The sequence below is a fragment of the Hakea prostrata genome, chromosome 5 (assembly GCF_041222555.1).
Source record: "Hakea prostrata isolate BN-2017 chromosome 5, UWA_Hpros_2, whole genome shotgun sequence".
In the NCBI taxonomy this organism is placed as follows: domain Eukaryota; kingdom Viridiplantae; phylum Streptophyta; class Magnoliopsida; order Proteales; family Proteaceae; genus Hakea; species Hakea prostrata.
In genome coordinates, this window is record NC_142604.1 from 15,186,949 (window position 1) to 15,204,995 (window position 18,047).

At 36.0% G+C, this 18,047-nt stretch overlaps 1 protein-coding gene across 4 annotated transcripts in view; it reads left to right on the forward strand.

The window, feature by feature from the left end:
- The first annotated feature begins 6,446 nt into the window (after positions 1 to 6,446).
- Positions 6,447 to 18,047, forward strand: part of LOC149015382 (putative protein phosphatase 2C 60) — a 30,381-nt gene continuing 18,780 nt past the window's right edge. Inside the window, exons 1-4 of one of the 4 annotated variants that reach the window (XM_089156049.1) lie at positions 6,447 to 6,577; positions 6,663 to 6,868; positions 7,346 to 7,786; positions 7,956 to 8,323. In XM_089156049.1, coding sequence (XP_089012175.1) covers positions 7,468 to 7,786; positions 7,956 to 8,323 — 687 coding nt within the window. In that variant the 5' untranslated portion in view covers positions 6,447 to 6,577; positions 6,663 to 6,868; positions 7,346 to 7,467. Of the gene's footprint in view, positions 6,869 to 6,909; positions 7,209 to 7,345; positions 7,787 to 7,955; positions 8,324 to 18,047 lie in introns of those variants that run through there. The other 3 variants (XM_089156050.1, XM_089156048.1, XM_089156051.1) reach the window with 3 other exon arrangements.

Below are 18,047 nucleotides of genomic sequence, written 5' to 3' on the forward strand. Positions count from 1 at the left end.
ATACAGAGATTTTAAGATTCATGTTCATATTCGTGGATAAGAACATATTACATATACACTCTTTGAATTTGCATACAATTATGATTGCACCATCTTATAATATTATAATTACACATTTTACGTTTCAAATTATATATCATAGTGCACTCTCATTGTCAAAATAATGGAGCTAAATGATGACTCAACATGTATTGTATTTCAAAATACCTAAATTACCCTCTTTTACCTCGAACCCATTTTGACTTGCATAGTTACAAGCATTCATTTGATAGTTCCCTCTTACTCCACGCTGCCTTTTTTTTTTTTAATCCAAGGTTCATCCAGGCCAGCTTGCGCGTACTACATTCTCAGGGGAACTTTTATATAATTAATATAGTCGAGGCTTCGCCCCTGGCCTCGAGGAGATTCGAACTCTGACCTCCTATATGGAAGCGTTGGTCTTTTGCCAACTGAGTCACCCCTTGGGGTTCCACGCTGCCTTTTTCTTTCTCTCTTTCAAAATTTACGAATGAGATTTTGAAGATTAGCTGTGCTTTTTATTTTAAACTCCTGGGCGGCTGGGCACTTGCTTTTCTAAATTTACATTTTCAAACCCACAAGGCCACAATTCTATTTGATTGAAATGCTCCAATAATATCATTTTCAAACCCACAACATTAATTTTTTTAGAACTGATGGTTTTTTTTTAATACGGGGGAGGGTGGGAGACTAAGGATTACATATGACATATATTAGAAATAAGAGTCAATCCCTAACCCATTTAATTAGAAGCATTGATCATTGTCAATAAAGGCAATCTTTGATGATCAATAAATATTAATTTTGATTTAAAAGAACCATCTCTTTTGCGGGACCATGGTGATGTGCACACAATCCCAACTTATTTGGAAACAAGTAGAAATTCTAGAAAATTAAACAAAACCCTTTCCCATCAAAGCCAAGTGGAGATTACATAAAACTAACCATTCAAGAATTTAGGAACCATTGTTTGAATGGAATTGATTTTTGCTTTGGCACTTTCAAAAATCATTATATTGAAGTCACGTCGGTCAGATAATATTCCAAATGAGGGGTCAAAATTGAATTTACAAATAAAGAAAATGGAATTCTTGTTCAGTCTTCATGATATATTTTGTTTATACCTTACGAAATTACAGTCTAACAGCCAAGATAAGGTCGGCTGGTGTGATTTAAAGATTTTTTATAATTTGAAAATCTTTGATGATAGAAATATTAATGAGGTTTTGTTTCTACACCCACACACTAGTGGACAACTACATCCCTACACTGTTCATAGAAGATAAATACTTTTTACCTAAGAAATTGGGGTGGATTGAGATAAAGTGGGCCAACTCTCATTTAATGGGAGAGGAAGAAAGGATTTCACTTTTATTTGTGGGACCCACGAGGTCCTCAAGGACATAAATTTTTTTTTTTTTTTTAAATTCAATGGTTGCGATAACGACGGCATGAGACATCATAGCCGTTGAATTTCTAAATACCACATGTTACTATCTAAAAATCATATTAAAGATACCCGCATGGCAACAAACGAGTAGAGTTCTAACACTGGCAGGTGGTCCGTAATGTTCGTGAGACTAACGGCGGATGGTTGGCGTGATGATGGTTGGCCGTTGATTTGAGGTGCTCCCAGCTTGTATCTTTGTTAAGGAGGAGCAGTGTGGTCGTTATTTTTTAGAAATTAGCTTGATATAATCATTTTCTCTTATTATATATATGTAATTCTCGGCTTCTTGCCCTTGTTGATAAAACCAACACCTCTTTATGAACAGGTTATGTGTTCGACTCTTACTAATAGCATATATAATATTCTCATCTCCATACATAAAAAACGCCTTTGTACCAAAAAAAAAGGAAATTGTTTATTTGTTTTTGATATTTTTATGCCTAAGACAATTTCTCTGGCTCTACCATATGTACACCCTAGCTTGTGGAGAGCGCCCTATTCTAAGACTCTTTTTGCAATTCTCATTCTCTATTATGCCTATTTAAAATAAATAAGTATAAGAATTCATTATTTTTATTATTTTTTTGTAAGAAGAATTCATTATTGGTAAAGAATGAAAAATGATTTGGTGAATTTTGTCAAAAATAAATTTAGTATGTTAAACTAAAAATTTATTAGAAAATAATAGTGACCAAGTGAAAAAGAAAAAAAAAAAGAGAAAAGAGGAAAAAAGTATAATTTTTTATAAAATAATGTGTATTGACTATTTTACCCTCATCTTAACTATAAAATTTATAAAATTTGAAGTAAACTCTTAAATAAATGAAGATAATGAAATTCTCACTATAATCCATAATAGACTAAGTCTATTATGGATTTTGAAGGATTCTCTATTATTTAAAATAAAAATAAAACTAATAATAGATGCCAAACAATTTAAAATAATAAAAAATTATCATAATTGAGAATGATAATTAATACAAAAAAGAGCTTAAATTCTAAGTAATCCAATTATCAAACATTTCAGCTTACTGTGAAAATTTCTTTGGACAATTTTTTCCCTACTATTTAATTACTAAAATGCCTTTGGTATTTTTCTATTAAAAAAATTCAATCATGTGAATCGCCAGAAATCATTGTTCGCAAGCCGTCACAAGCGAGCAAGGGCCATAGGCTTAGTGGATGGCGAAAGGGTTGGGAGGAAGAATGTGTAAAGGGACGAAGATTCGAATCCAAGATCTCCCTAGACAATTTTTTTTCCTTACATTTAATTATTGAAATGCTTTTGGTATTTTTCTACTTAAAAATTTGATCATGTGAATCACGAGGAATCATTGTTCACAATCCGTCACCAGGAGTGTGGGCCATAGGCTCAGTGGACAGGGAGGAAAATGGTGTAGAAAGACGGAGGTTCAAATCCAAGATCTCCTTGGATATTCTACGTCAACATAAAAGTCTATCACCAGTATTTTATAAATACATCCACAATAACAATTTGATATTCATCTAAATCATGGTTCACATTTTTTTTTTTTTCTGAAAAGGGGGCTTCTATTAATATAATCGGAATGATAATAATAGAAGATTACATTATGAGATACTATGGTTCACAAATTTCTGGCATGAATCTGTACCTAACCAAAAGTGACCATACATTTGAAATAATATAAAGCTCAAATAACTTTGGAAAGATTTGCTAATGAAACATGTCTATTTTTGGAGTGTTTCCATTTTCATGTGACAAATCATGTGAAATTTCAATTCGTTTGGTTGCTATTAAGGGATTGTGGAATCAAAATTAGAAAATAGGAAGAAAATTTTGTAAGTTGTTTTGCCCTAAACTTGCAAGTTTGGTATCGTTAACCTAAATCCATCCTAAAGCCGAGTAGGCGTAAGTTGAGATACCTTGTCACCAACTCAAACCTAAGGGCGGGCCAGGTCAGGTCAAGCCTCGGTGCAGTGCAATCAACACAACCTTGTTGTAGTCATACTTGGTCCTATAAGGTTTGTGTCCACTATGTTTACTAGGGGGCACACATTTGTCGAGGGTTAGAATCTCTATGTGATCCCACCCTGTATATGAAATAAGATTGAATTCCCAGATAAGAGATCATTGCAACCCTAAAGAGTATATAAAATCTTGTCTCTCTATGATTCTCTCTGTCTTAGTTAGCAAATTCTGTGAGCTATGCATCTCTCTTTTAATTGTTTCATTTTTTTCATTTTCTTGTGTTTACATAAGAAATTGTTGAAGAAATAGATTTGATAGAAAAAATTGACTTGCAATCTCAAAACTCTTTTGCACTCTTTCTTCATTCAACTAGGTGATACTTAAGTGATATTTTATTTGGTATAAATAACTATATATTTCAAATAAAATCAAATAAAAAAATTAAAAAAACAACATCATATACTTTTTTTTATTAATTAAAGCTTTATGTTCTAGAAACTAACCTGTGGAAATCAGTCATAAGACTATGGGATTATAACATTTCATATTTTGGGGATTTGGGAGTTTGGAATGCTTTTCAAATTATTTTTGGAAATTCAAATAAAGTGGCCAAATGGCAAATACCATAAGGAGAAAAAGTCTTTTAACCCTAAAAATCATATTTCTAGAATCTTTTACAAATAGGACCTCAAAACAAAACAAACAAAAAAAAAATCTAGAATCTGTTTCTTTCTGCTTTGAGAAATATTAAAATAAGTCATTTTTAGTGTTATATATACATATTTTTATATACATTTGATAAAACTTGCTTTCATAAGTAGAATCAACATTAGTAGTTATTTTATCACAATATTTAAAGATATAAAATACGAAAATTAAGGATTAGAATTTGATTGGAGATGGAGAATATGAAGAAAAACTTCGGTTATCGGAGATAAATAATATGGAGAAACGAACAATCTCTATCATTAGGCTTGAAGAAGTAGCAATGGAAGAGTTCCACCGCAATATGAGATGATTTAAGTAAGATTCTCGTGTTTAGGATGCTAAATTTTATAATATCTATTTCTAGCCTATACTTATCTTTGATTTACAAACATTCGTCAAAAGTATTACCCAAAGCGAAAAATTTTCATAAATTTCAATATATGTCACAAGAATCACCAAAAACAAATAAATTTACATTTTGATCAAATAATTTTCTATCAATATTTTTTTCTCAAAATAAGAAATACTATAAATTATTTTTCAGTGAATTATCAAACAAGTCCTTACATTTCTTTCATATTCATATATTTGTTGGCATTTTGTTGATCCAATGCCTTACAATAATTCAAGCAAGCAACAGTCACTTTTCTTAAAATATAAACAAAATGTCAAACTGACCAAAAAGTCAACCTTAGCAATCCATGAAATATATATGAATCATACTATGAAACGTGCCGGTCCATGTCTTTTTATTTTTATTTTTTTGGATAGAATTATATTTTATTTATTTTATTTTTTTAAAAGTGTGTGCTTTGAGTCAATCAAATTATTAGCATTTTTTAACAAAAAACAATATTAACATTTTTATTAGGAATATTATTTTTTTAATCATCATTTTATCTCAAAATTTGATCAAACTCAATAATAATAATAATAAGCACCACATAATAAATGGAGTGAAACTAATAAGATATTGGATTAATTAGGATTACCAATCACATAGTCCCTGTATTGTATTGGATCAGTTATTGTAACACGCTACAATCACAGCTTTGCATGTGGTATATCATATATACTAAGGATGTCAATCCGTACAATGTATCATCAGGGGCGGAGCTACCCAAGGGTCAATGGGGTCATGGCCCCCCGCCCCTCAATATTTTAAAATTTGGCTTGATAGACCCTTCTGTCATCTTTCAATGCATAAAATATTAGCATTTGGGTCTCTCTTTGAACTTGTTGCAACTTTCCTATAGAGACCTCTCTATGAATATGTCCCTCTTCCAAGTGGTTTTCATTATTCCACACCCCCTTCCGCCCCAAATGTTAACTCATTGCTTCACCCTGTGCGTTATTTAACGAAATTGAAACCATAATTGTGTCACTTATATTATACCATACTCTAGAAGACCTATCATAAATAACTATGCTACAATATCGTATTGGTGTAATAGTTGGACTGTTTAATAAATGGTATGGATAAATCTTACAAACAAAATAAAAAGAAAACGTTTAGACAGAATGATAAGAATGAGTCATATACAACAAAACTCTACTGAATATCAAAACCGTTTTGTATCAGACATCTACTGCTATGACATATTGTACATTTTTGTATCTGATATGGTAATGGTACGTGGAGAATTTATTATACATCATATTGACATCAGACTAAATACCAATTCCACACCGAACTGACACCCCTAGTATATATCCAAACCATATCTTACCATTTGCATACCATTTTTGTACCAAAACTAGTATAACAAGGATTTTACAAATATAGATATAAAATGGAACGGAGTTTTAGTTTCGGGCATTAATTTTCTATACTGTATCGAAACTATACCGAATTATCGGAACCGTACCGATTGTAAAGCATGTTACAAACCAATTCTCAAACCATGATGGCTACATATTTCTATATATTTATTTTTTTTTGGTAGAAAATTATGATTTTTTTTTTGGTGGAAAGAAAATCATGATGGTTAGATGAATGTGTTGAAAACAAACCACATTAAAAATGATCACACAATCCATACGGATGATTCCATATTTTGCAGTTGGATGATGTGTACATCATAAGGGTGTGAATTGCGTGAAGAGATATACATCACCATGGGCGCACGTTAGTAGTGACATCTCGAAGGAATTCATGAGAAAGGTTCAGAGTTAGACCCGTGGTTCTTTCTTCTTTGTTTTCTGGGTTTCTTGATTAAGAAACTAAAAAGTCTAAAACATGATTAATTCGACTTAATTTTAATTATGAAAAAAAAAATATAATGAAGTTTGAAAGCTTTCTCATCGTTTTTTTCTTCACTCTTTGTTTTCGTGGAGCCCATGGCTCTGGCTTCTGCTTTGCTGGCTTTAAGTCCTTCTTTGATGGTTTTTATGGGCTTTGTCCGCTAAGAAGGACGAGAGAGTTTGAGTCAGTTCCTCCAATCAAACACGTAGATTCATTGAAAACTCCTTTACTCACTAGTTGAATCTGTTGTTCTTTTTAGATTGTATAATCCTATTCTTTCTTCCTTACAGGAAAGCGGAGAAGGAGGGATTTATATATATATCAAAGTTTGTTTTTCTGATTTGATGGATCTACAGATCTAACGCTTTCAGAACCACATGGACTGATTCGTTTTTCAGATCTCCATCACGTTCATCTGTAGAGCCGAGTAACTTGTTTGAAGCTACCAAGGAAGGAGAGAAAGATTAAAAAAAAAAAAAAAAAACCGAAGACGACGGTGGGTTTTTCCCCTTTATATTTTTCTTTTATGATTTGGTTTTATTTTAGAAAATGTACAATTTTGTTAAATCGAAGAATTTTGGATTTTGCTTTCTGGGGTTTTTCGTAGTGAAAAAGTAGAGATTGGGTTTTTGAAATTGAGTATTGACTCTTGTTCTTCTGGACTTGGGAGTGTCTGACCAAACACTTGGCATAAGGAAAGAGTGGAAAAAGTAGTGGACTTGATTTCCTCTTCTGTTTCCCAATCTCTGTTGTTCTGTAGTTCCATAGCTGTTGTAGTTCTGTTTTATTTGGTTAGAGGAGAAACACTGATGGGCTTGAGATTTTCCGACCTATTGGTACCAAGAAATGGCTGGGTTTGCTGCATATTTTCAATTTCTTTTTCTGTTATTGAGGTTCTTATAACTCTGTGATACTGATACTCCTGATTTATTTTCGGTGGTGTTTGGGTTTGTCGTTTTTTTTCTTGTTACAGTGAAGGAGGAGGAGGGCAGCCGGAGGGATTTTTGTTAATTTGGGCACAATTGGATTGATGTTGTACATCCAACTCCAGTTTGGATGTGGAGAAATTGGAGGTTAGTTTGGGTGAAATGAGGGATGTTATCTGGGTTGATGAACTTTTTGAGGGCCTGTTGGCGGCCGTCTTCGGAGCGTTCTGTTCATGCCGGATCGGATGCTGTGGGAAGACAAGACGGGCTTCTCTGGTACAAAGATAGTGGTCAGCATCTTAATGGCGAGTTCTCCATGGCTGTTGTTCAGGCAAATAATTTGCTCGAGGATCAGAGTCAGATTGAGTCAGGCCCTTTAAGCTCACTGGAGTCTGGCCCCTATGGAACCTTTGTTGGTATATACGATGGCCACGGTGGACCTGAGACTTCGCGCTACATCAATGATCATCTTTTTCACCATCTAAAAAGTATGTGAGCTGAAACCCATTAAAGATTTGATGGTTTTTCCTTCCAACGTAGAATTTATCATTTTTTCAAGCTTAGTTTTTTACATTCTCTATTTCCGTGGTGCTTCTTGACATTTGAGATCAAGTAACTGTTGATAACTTTCCAGTACTTTGTATTGGTGTTCTGCAGGATTTACTTCTGAGCAGCAGGCTGTGTCAGTTGATGTAATAAAGAAAGCATTTCAAGCAACGGAAGAAGGGTTTTTCTCTCTTGTTGCCAGACAATGGCCAATGAAACCACAAATTGCAGCTGTTGGATCTTGCTGCTTGGTTGGTTTGATATGCAGTGGTACCCTCTATATCGCCAATCTTGGTGATTCTCGAGCTGTTTTGGGGAGGTTAGTAAAGGCAACTGGCGAGGTCTTATCTGTCCAGCTCTCGGCAGAGCATAACGCAAGTATAGAGTCTGTGAGACAAGAGCTGCACTCTCTGCATCCTGATGATTCGCAAATTGTGGTTTTGAAACATAACGTATGGCGTGTGAAGGGTCTCATACAGGTAAAATTTTTACTTGCCTTGTAAGAGTTAAAATTGCCTTTCCAAAGTTTTATACATTTCAGTACTCTTTATCCATTTATCATTACTTTCCAGAGGAACTTCCAAACTGTTCTACAGCTAGTTGAGAGTCACAGCAGTTACTAGAGCATGGCAATTGCATCCCCCACATGGAAATGGTAATAAGGTGCTAGATCACCTTAGGTTTGGGGATGAGAATTCACACTGAAAGAAACCTCGGTCAGAAGACAATTTATAATGACAAGTCAGTGAGGCAGACCCCAAATTTCTGGGGAATAAATGGTTCAGCTAGGAGAAAAAGATAAAGCATAAGGATGACCTAGTGGCTGTATAACTAGCTAATGAAAAATCCTACTGGAGGCAGGATAACTCAAAATTGATAATGGCAGATTCAGATTTTTTTAACTATCCCAAGGGTGGAAACTGACCATATGATACCAAACTGAAGATTTCAGAGTTGAGTTTCAATTAAGATAATTTTGATGCATCTTAGTTGAGAGATGAAACTAAAGTTATACAGGAAAAAAATCAAATTTTGAAAATTGATTCTGAATCAGAAATTAGGTATGTTGAGTTGAATTCTATAGTTAAATAATCAGAGGCATGACTTATGAATGATAATTTACTTAGAACAGAATTAGGGAATTAAATTCACACAGGAAAGAAAAGAAAAGTACATGACACTTGCTTGAGTACTTCATTGATGGAAGTAAGAAAGAGATAAAGAAAATCAGGTCCATGTAAACCCTTCTAAATCCAGATTAACAGGACACTCATAATCGATTGAGCCACCTTAAAATACACCCAAGCAAGGTTCAAAATCCACATACTGCTGTGCTGAAAAGTTTTATTCTTATTACCAAATTGGTTGGTGGGGCCGTTAGCTTATAAACTTTCATTGAGAACAGCATTCATGATTCAAGGGCTTGGGTATCCTACTTGATTTCAGCCAGGTGGAAAAACCAAGTTGGCTGAGATCTTGGTGATTTGGTGCATGTTTTGTTTGAAAAAATCTAGAAGCTAGGTTTTGGTGGGTTTTTGGCCTAGTTAGGTCCGATGACTTGGTATGCAGCCTATTATTGGCCATATAGACACAGCCGTATTATCATATTTTTGAAATATCAGTGTCCAAATAGGAGTTTGACTTTGGATCCTAGGTTGGTTGGTTATTATCTACTAGTAGGCCCTATTTCTTCACATGCTACTAATGTAAATTACTTAGATCTTGGGTCTATGTTGTTTGATTAACTTGTCCTCTGTCTCATCTCAGACCTTCAAAAGAAAAAATGAGATATATTGGAGATCTCATTCCATGATAACATTAGACAGAGAGGCTCACTTGAAAATAACAGAGTTTTTTTTCATGCTGCCCACTTAATTTGGGCCAGAACTCTTGACTGCCCACTTAAGTGGCAAAATTTACATGCTGCTCATACTGGCCCTTTTCAGAAATTACAAGTTCCCCACTGTTATGTTTTGACCGTTTGACTGTTAACTTTTCAAATTTAATAAAATGTTTTAAGACAAAAATAACCCCACCCATTTAAATACATTGTTGCCCCTGTAAGTCACTTCCCTCACATTGTCTCTCTCTTCTCTCGTAAGTAACTGTGCATAGCACCAGGCGTCCTCTTCCTTCGACGACTTTGGCTACAGGAATCCACCACCACCCACAGCTGCAAGTATTGAGCACCAGGTCGGATCGATCAACCTCAACGATTTCACCATTCGAACTCTTCAAATCTAACTTCTGGGAAGACATTGTAGCAGAAAAAATCAGAAAAATTTTTTAACCGTACATGTTTCTGTGAAAAAATAAGAAAGAAACTCGAAAAAGCTCAGATTGATTTCAGCAAAATGGAATCGAAAGATCTTAAGACCTAGAATGTAAGGAGGCGAGTAATTTGTAGGGAGGGGGAGCAAAGCAGTTAAAAAAAGTTCGAAAATAGAAGGAATTGGAAAGAGGAATCCCAAGGAAGATATCTATCCCACAAGAAGAACTCTTTTCCCGCCTTGCTTTCTTCTTGAATCTATCTCTTCACAGGGTTAACCAGAGTGAGTTGAAAGAAGGAAAACAACCTTGTTGTGAAACAGATATGCAGAAGAGTCCCAAACCTATCTCACTCTTCTATTTCTTGCGAGGAACACGCCGGAAAGAAACCAGTTCAGCACGGTTTCCAAATTTGAGGTGAATTTATCTTGCTGGCTGTGCTCAATTCACTCGTTCTCTCTGTTATTTAAAATTTCTTTTGGATTTCTTCTTTCGATGTTTTTAATGGTTATTTTTTTTCTCCAAAAACTCGTCTTTTCCTCTAGGCTCCATGCCTATGAAAGTACGACAAATGGACCAACTTTCTGGGGGTTTATTGTGATTTTTCCTTCCTCTAGAATTTATCACCGACTTTTTCCCCCCAGAATGTTTTTGGGGAATTGCGCATAGATATAGTTCCTGTTCAATACTTGCAGTGGTGGGTGGTGACGGATTTTGGTAGCCGGAGTTGGAGGAAGAGGACATCTGGTGCTGTGCACGGTTACTTGTGAGAGAAGAGAGAGACGATGGGAGGGAAGTGACTTACACGGGCAATAATGTAATTTGAATGAGTGAGGGTATTTTTGTCTTAAAACATTTTAAATTTGAAAAGTGAACGGTCAAATGGTCAAAATGTAATAGTGGGTCAGTTGTAATTTTTGAAAAGGGCCACTGTGGGCAGCATGTAATTTTTGCCACTTATAAGTGGGTAGTCAAGAGTTTTGGCCCAACTTCAGTGGTCATCATGAAAAAAACTCAATAACATAAGTAGACTAATAAACAGAGGCAACAGCAACAGCAACAGCGACAAGAAGAAGAAGAAGAATAATAATACAAAATTTTAATATGTATTTCAGTTTGTCTAAACAAGTAAACATCAATAAAATGGAAGAAATAAATTCAATATACAAGTATACAACTGGTTGTGAACAGTAACCTTGGATGGTAACCATAGGACCAAATTCTTACTGGGAACTGAACCATAAGGTTGCTTCAATCCAGAAATCTTGCTCAAGGTTGAACAGACACATCCATATCTGCAGGAGATCTTTCTTTTGTTTATTCTGGCTGAGAGCTGCAACAAATGAATGGAGTTTTCTGAAACTTTTACCTCATGTACTTTAGACATATATATAGAAAATCTTATACGTTTCGTATCTATCAAACCAATTAGAGCTTGCACTGGATTTTAGCTTCCTGTTTTTGGGCTGTTTCTTGACTAGAGAAGGGGAATCCCCTAAGGCGGATTCTATTCGGGCTGCCGAGCTTGAGACGGATCAAAGTTGGGAGGGAGTTTTTATTCGGGTCAATTTAAGTCTCGTAGTTTGATATTAATATTTTTGTTGAAATGAATGAAAACCATACAATCATTTACTCAACAACATGGCTTGCCCTGTGCGTGATGCTCTTGCCATTTGCGGGGTTTGGGAGGGTCATAACATACGCAGTGCTACTGCATCTTTGCACAGAGGCTATTTCTTGACTAGAACCCAGCCGTGACCGTATGGTTGCTGTGGAGCTACCTTAGCATTTTGCCGAAGTCCCTCCTCTAGACAATCACCTACTCAACTTCAATGCAAAAATGACAGTGCGATATCTTGTTTTGTTCAAGTGAATCTGAAAATAGTTTTTCTGATGAATCCATTCTAACATAACTTTACTTTTAGTAGTCACTTTTCTCATCTAAACATTGCGTAAAATCATCATGCATCTTAGCCATCATAGCATGGCTTCAGTTTCTTTTTCCTGAAATCTTTAACAAATGAATCATGAAATAGTTGGATAAGTATTGTTTTAGTGAGATATGTATTTCTAAATTGTTACTACTGTGTGCATGTGATGTGATTTGCAAACCTAGAAATCTTAGGATAATTAGTCCACAAGACATGTTAGTAGTGTAACTGAATACACGAATTAAGAGGCTTAAATGAAAGATGATCAGGTACTTGGGTAGATCCAGAAAATGGTCAAAATTAGCTAGATTCCTGTCCTAAATGTTCTCAGAATCCCAAGCAACTATTGCCAATGATGGATTATTTAATCATTTGTTAGCTGGCTGCTCCACCATAGTAGCATTGCACTTCACCATGTATGGCAAAATAATAGAGACTGGTCACTCTTATCTTATATTTATTAAATATGAATGCTTGCTACAGAATTTAGTAACTGTCATATACCTCATGGGTTAGCTCAGTTGGCAAAGATCAACACCTCATGATCGACAAGCACTGAGTTCAAACCTAGCCAGATATGGGAGGGTGCTTGACTTTCAGGTTACCATTCTTTTAGAGAGATCTAATAACTACTATACCATAAAGTAGAGCTGCAACAGGGATGGGCTGGATTAGGCTTTTCAAAACCCAACCCCAACCCTGAATGCACTTAGCTAAGCCCATTTCTGCCTTTGCTTGAAATTCTTATCCTTGAGACCTTGACCTTGAACCTTGAACCTTGATGGGCCATGCCAAGTGCAATCCTGCCCCGATTGTCCTGATTAGGTCCGGTTGGGTTGGGTTTGGCCTTGTCTGTGATTGGCTGCATCCCTGACCGTGGCCCTAGAATATTTGATATAAAAAATATCTCAGCTAAATTGAAAATGAGATCTACAATCTAACAGTGAAAAATTCCAAAATTAAGACTGTTATTAAATTTGACATAAAGAATTAAAGGGAAAAAAAACTTCCAGTCTATTTTTATTGTCCATGTGTTACAAGGCACATGAAGTAGTTTAATAGGAATTTTGATTCTAAGAGTAACGATTATGACCTTCAACTTTTGGCCTTGAAAACGTACCCTAGTTTAGTTGGAATTTGGATCCTAAAATGCATAGTTTAATTGAATTTTAGGTCCCATTTAGAACAGTAATAGAGTGCTGCATAGCCAAGTGAGTTATCAATCATTTATATAAAATTTTTTTAATAAAATGTACAATGTAGCCAATTACTTAATTTTTAATAAAAATGTACAATGTAATATGTTACCATAAGACAAGTAAGAAGACATTAAGTCTTTCATTTTTTACTAAATGACAACAAAAAGGAAAAGTTACAAAAATAACATAAAAAGAAGTGGAGTCATGTGGTTGAAATGACTCAATGTCAAAATTAGGGCCCAGATCAAGGTTAATATGAGGGTCAATATTAAGGTTGAATCTAGGGTTAAAATCAGGGATGGGCTCAATGCCAAAATCTAGGCCAAAATCAGGGTCAAGATCAGGGGCAAAAATTATGGACAGGCAGGTAGGGCGGGGCAAACACTGATCCCTAGCCTGCTCTTGCCGTGATTCAAGGCCGGAATATTTTGACCTTGACCAGTCCTTGGTGGCTGGGGCTTTGCTGTGAGAGCTAAATGCCTAGGGCTGAAAAGGCCTTGTTAGCAACTGAAGAAGCCTTGCCTTCAAGAGGTAAATCAATCTATCCTTCTTTTCTTCTCCTGTGAAAATCTGCTGTTACCGTTCCTAAGTTGCTGCTACTAAGACTGTCAAGTTGTCGTTATTTCACTCCAAGCTACTAATATAGGCCTGGTGCTCCTCTAATTGAATTAAATTGGTTGAAACATCTAATCTGCTTTCCCCTTCATCACTTGAAATTTCTCCATAAAATATTAAATTACTAATTTTTGTTCCTATATCTCTGTCTCTAACTTGTGGGTTAAATGGAGCTAAATCATCCTTGATCTCAGCTGTACATTAGTTATCCTTGGGTTTACAGTTTTACATTATTAGTTCTTTCTGCTAAGTCCCTAGCTTGGAGTCATTTGTCCCCGGTATGTGGCTAAGAGTCATATAACGCTCATACAAGTCTACTTCGAGCCGTTGATAATCATTAGCATGAATCAAGGTAGCGTCAGTCCTCAGACCTCCTTTCACTTTACTGGGACTAAAAGGTAGTGACCACCATATCTTTTCGTAGTGTAGTTTCCATCCAGTAGTTAATCAATGTGGTCCTCAATCTGGTGGTTTCATTTGGGACAATTGGAGTATGCCTTCATAATCTCCCTCATTAGACCGAATAGGTTGTTATGTCTGCTATGTTGAGCATTTTATGTCAGGGAGCTGAACACATGGGCATTGGGTGATATCGTTTAAGGTCCTGAAGGGGAGCTATACACTACAAGCGAAGTTTTGTGTTTGCACGTGGGGAACCTGATGTGAGCTAAAAAGAATAAGCCCAAAAGGGGTCTGATTAATAAATGGCATTGGAATATAACCCAACCAGTCCATGGCTTTCATGGGCCAGGACTACTCAAGTGGGTTAAAGTTAGCCCACATATTATGGCCTTCATTGGCTAGTCCTAAGCCTAAATCTGGCCTAATATGAAAGGAAAATTGAGAAATGTCCCAGAGACAATAAATGGGGCTTTAGTGTGAAAATAAGAAACTCTGTTGTTAATGAGCTTTACTTTGTCAATAAATGGGTACTGGTTGAGTCAGTCTTAGGTTTGAGTTAATTGGTGGGTGCTAGCTAGTGCTGTATTTAACATCCATGTCTTTAGATTGACCATATAAAGGGACTTATGTAAGAGGGGTTGATCACCTCACTGATGGATTAAAATCAATATTTGCTCTTGCAAGTCATTCTTTTCTATGGAGAACCCTGTCTCTTTCATCAAGGTAGGATGGTATCCTAATTCCTATCCAATCAATCCACCTTGTGGTGTGAAGCCTGAGTGTTACTCTGTTGTCCCTATTGTTCTTTCGTTTCCTTCATATTGTTTCCTTCATATTGTTTCCTTCACTTTCTTCAACTGTTTAACAATTCTTCTTGGTGATTAATCTTCTGTTTTCGGTTACTAATCAGATCTGCCCATCTGCTTAACATCACATTTCAGGCTGTCTTTCTCATCTTATTTTGGTAATCCACACTTCATCCTAGCTAAATTTTGTCCCTGTTATAATGCTATTCTACAGTTTCCATTTTGATATCACTCTAGGTTTCAGTTTTGTTTCACATCTGATTTTGTACTATATAGTTAACCTTCCAAATCCAGATTCATTCTCTGTGAAAAGATCTTGATTGGTTACTTTTTTGATTACTCAATGCATTCCTACATTAGAACCTCTAGTAGGTTCCATCTCCTTTTATCTTGGTTCAAACTCCATGTACTGGCAATGAAACCTTGCAGGCATAGTTTCTGAGGGCTATCCATCTGTGGGCATCTGTATGTATCTTTGTGATATGATGTAAGGACTCATTTGCCTCGATGCTGGTGCTGGAAATGATATTTGATCCACAGAGTGTGTAGGCTGAACCCTTTCAATCAATGTGCGGCTAATCTCCAGTGTGTAGAATTGTTGCAGGCAACTTCTACTATGTCCAAACTAGTCTTCCAATTCTTCGCAAAATCCCGAGAGACACCATTGCAAATTTCCCAAACTTTGTTTAGGTATTCAGTCTGTGGATTGTGGTTGGTAGATGAAGGTGCCTAATATTTGTCTTCATCCATAGTTCCCTCTGAAAGTAACTGACGAATTTGAAATCCAGATCTACCACCATTGAGTTAGGAAGTCTATGTGAGCATGTAAGTCACATTTAAGATATGTCTGAGGGATGAATCTGGATGCAGAGATGAGCACTGTAGAACAGAAATCTGTCGTGGATAAAATACTTAATTGTCTCTTTCATTGATGTGTCAAATGATCATAGTGTGAGCCAACAAAACATGTAGAACACCTTCTGACTCGAGCCAACCATTAGATGTTCTCCTTACCTGCTTTCTACTTTAGTGTGACGTAGGTCTGGCACCCATTTCGTCTATTTTCCTTTGAAATCAACTTAGGGTAGATATATATGGGGGTTGGGCCTTTGTTTTATATGTTTATCTGGTTATGGGCATATTCTATGGGCCCATTGTCTAGTGTCTAGGTCAAGAATGAAGATAAGTTATTTATTTTGTCTACATTAGGTCAGTCTACTAAGAGTCATGCGCATTAATTAAATAATCTGTGTATCAGGGATGATACATGTTACCTATAATTAGTCCCTGTTAAGTGTAGTCGATGCTATTAGAGTTCCATCTTACTTTTGTCTGGTATTTCAAATGCAAGTAGGAGTACAATGGTAAGGCTATAAATAAGCCCCTATGCACAGATTCAGATTAATAAAATTCAAATTTAAACTCAGGCTTGTATTTGCTTTGCTGTTTCATTGAGAATAATATTCTCAGCGTTAGTAAGAAACCTTCCAAGTGCATGAGATTAGGGTTTTTTGTGAAACCAAGCATGGATTCCTCTATGGCTGTGGATTCATTCCTCACTCAAGTCATTCCATGTCCTCCACAGTTCAGACAAGGCTCCTACATCCATGTAAGTGGCAGCCAGCATGCTCTTTCTCCTTCTCTCTCGCCTTTTATACTATTTTCTTGAAATTTTGGATTCTCTTAGACACCAAAATTTCCAAGTTGTATATACTCCAGTCTGACCATTGGAATTGACTCACACATGTAGGAACCTTTCTCCCATATTAGGTCTTCATTCTCCCCCAAGTTGCAGCAGCTCCATTCAAGTCCTCTAGACCCATTAACTAACATTAACTGTAGAAGTCCTGCTAAGCTTGGAACTCCTACTAAATTTAGGTCTCACAAACAAGCCTTCATTTTTAGCCAGTTTTCACACCTATCCTCTTTAGGGCCTGCATACCACCTTATTTTTTATTATTTAAATTATTATTAATAATTTTAGAATATAAATCCAACCATTAGAAATACCCAAAATACTCCTTTACAATCGTTTCTCTTTAAAAGAACTGGCCCTCATTCAATTGTGGCTACATCAAAGGGTAAGGTTAACTCTTGAAGATAGGCCACCAATTTGGCACGTCGATCACTGACCATCATTTGGAAATGAAGATGCCTCATGGCGATGTGGCCTATAGACAAGACAAATTCCTTGTTGACTAGGTAATGGTGCTTGATAAAGAAGAAACAAATTGGCTCGAACTAGTTCGGATAAACCTAGCTCGAACAGGTTGGACCAAGCTAGACCGGCTAGGTTAAGGTCGGTCAAACGAGCATATATACGGGATATCAAGATGAATTCTATGAGACTTGTAGCCAAAGAAAAGGTATTTAATTGGGACTCAGTAATCCGTATTTGAGTAGGACTCAATCATTAAAATCCATATTGAAGTCCAAACAATGTTTTAGTTCAAGAAGAACTCATACTCTAAGGTATCATAAAAAACCTATAAAAGGGTAAGAAGGCACAAGAGAAAGGTACACTGAATAGAGCTATCACTACTCTAAACTTTATTGTTCATTGCTTTCTTGTCTTCCTTAATCGGAGAGATTCCTAACTAGATCGTTGGAGGTGACACTCGACCTCCCTGGTCGAGCTCATTCTTGTAGGTTCATCCGGTTGAGAGGACGAACAAGATTGCATAGCAACAATTGGCGTTGTCTGTGGGAAACACATCAAGAAGTCATGGTGCGAACAAGATCGATGCTCGGAGACAATCAAGAGAACGGGGATGAAGTTGATAAAGAAAATCCTCCACAAAAAACCTTGGAGATTCCTCAGCAGAAGGAGAATCCTGATCAACGAAAGGAAAAGTCCGACCATCCCGAGCAATCAAATCAATTTGCAACTAAGAATCAAATCGATGAGCTCCAAAAACAAATCTCATCTCTGAACAAACTAGTCAGGATGAGCATGAGTCATATAATCTCCCCGAGAGAAGG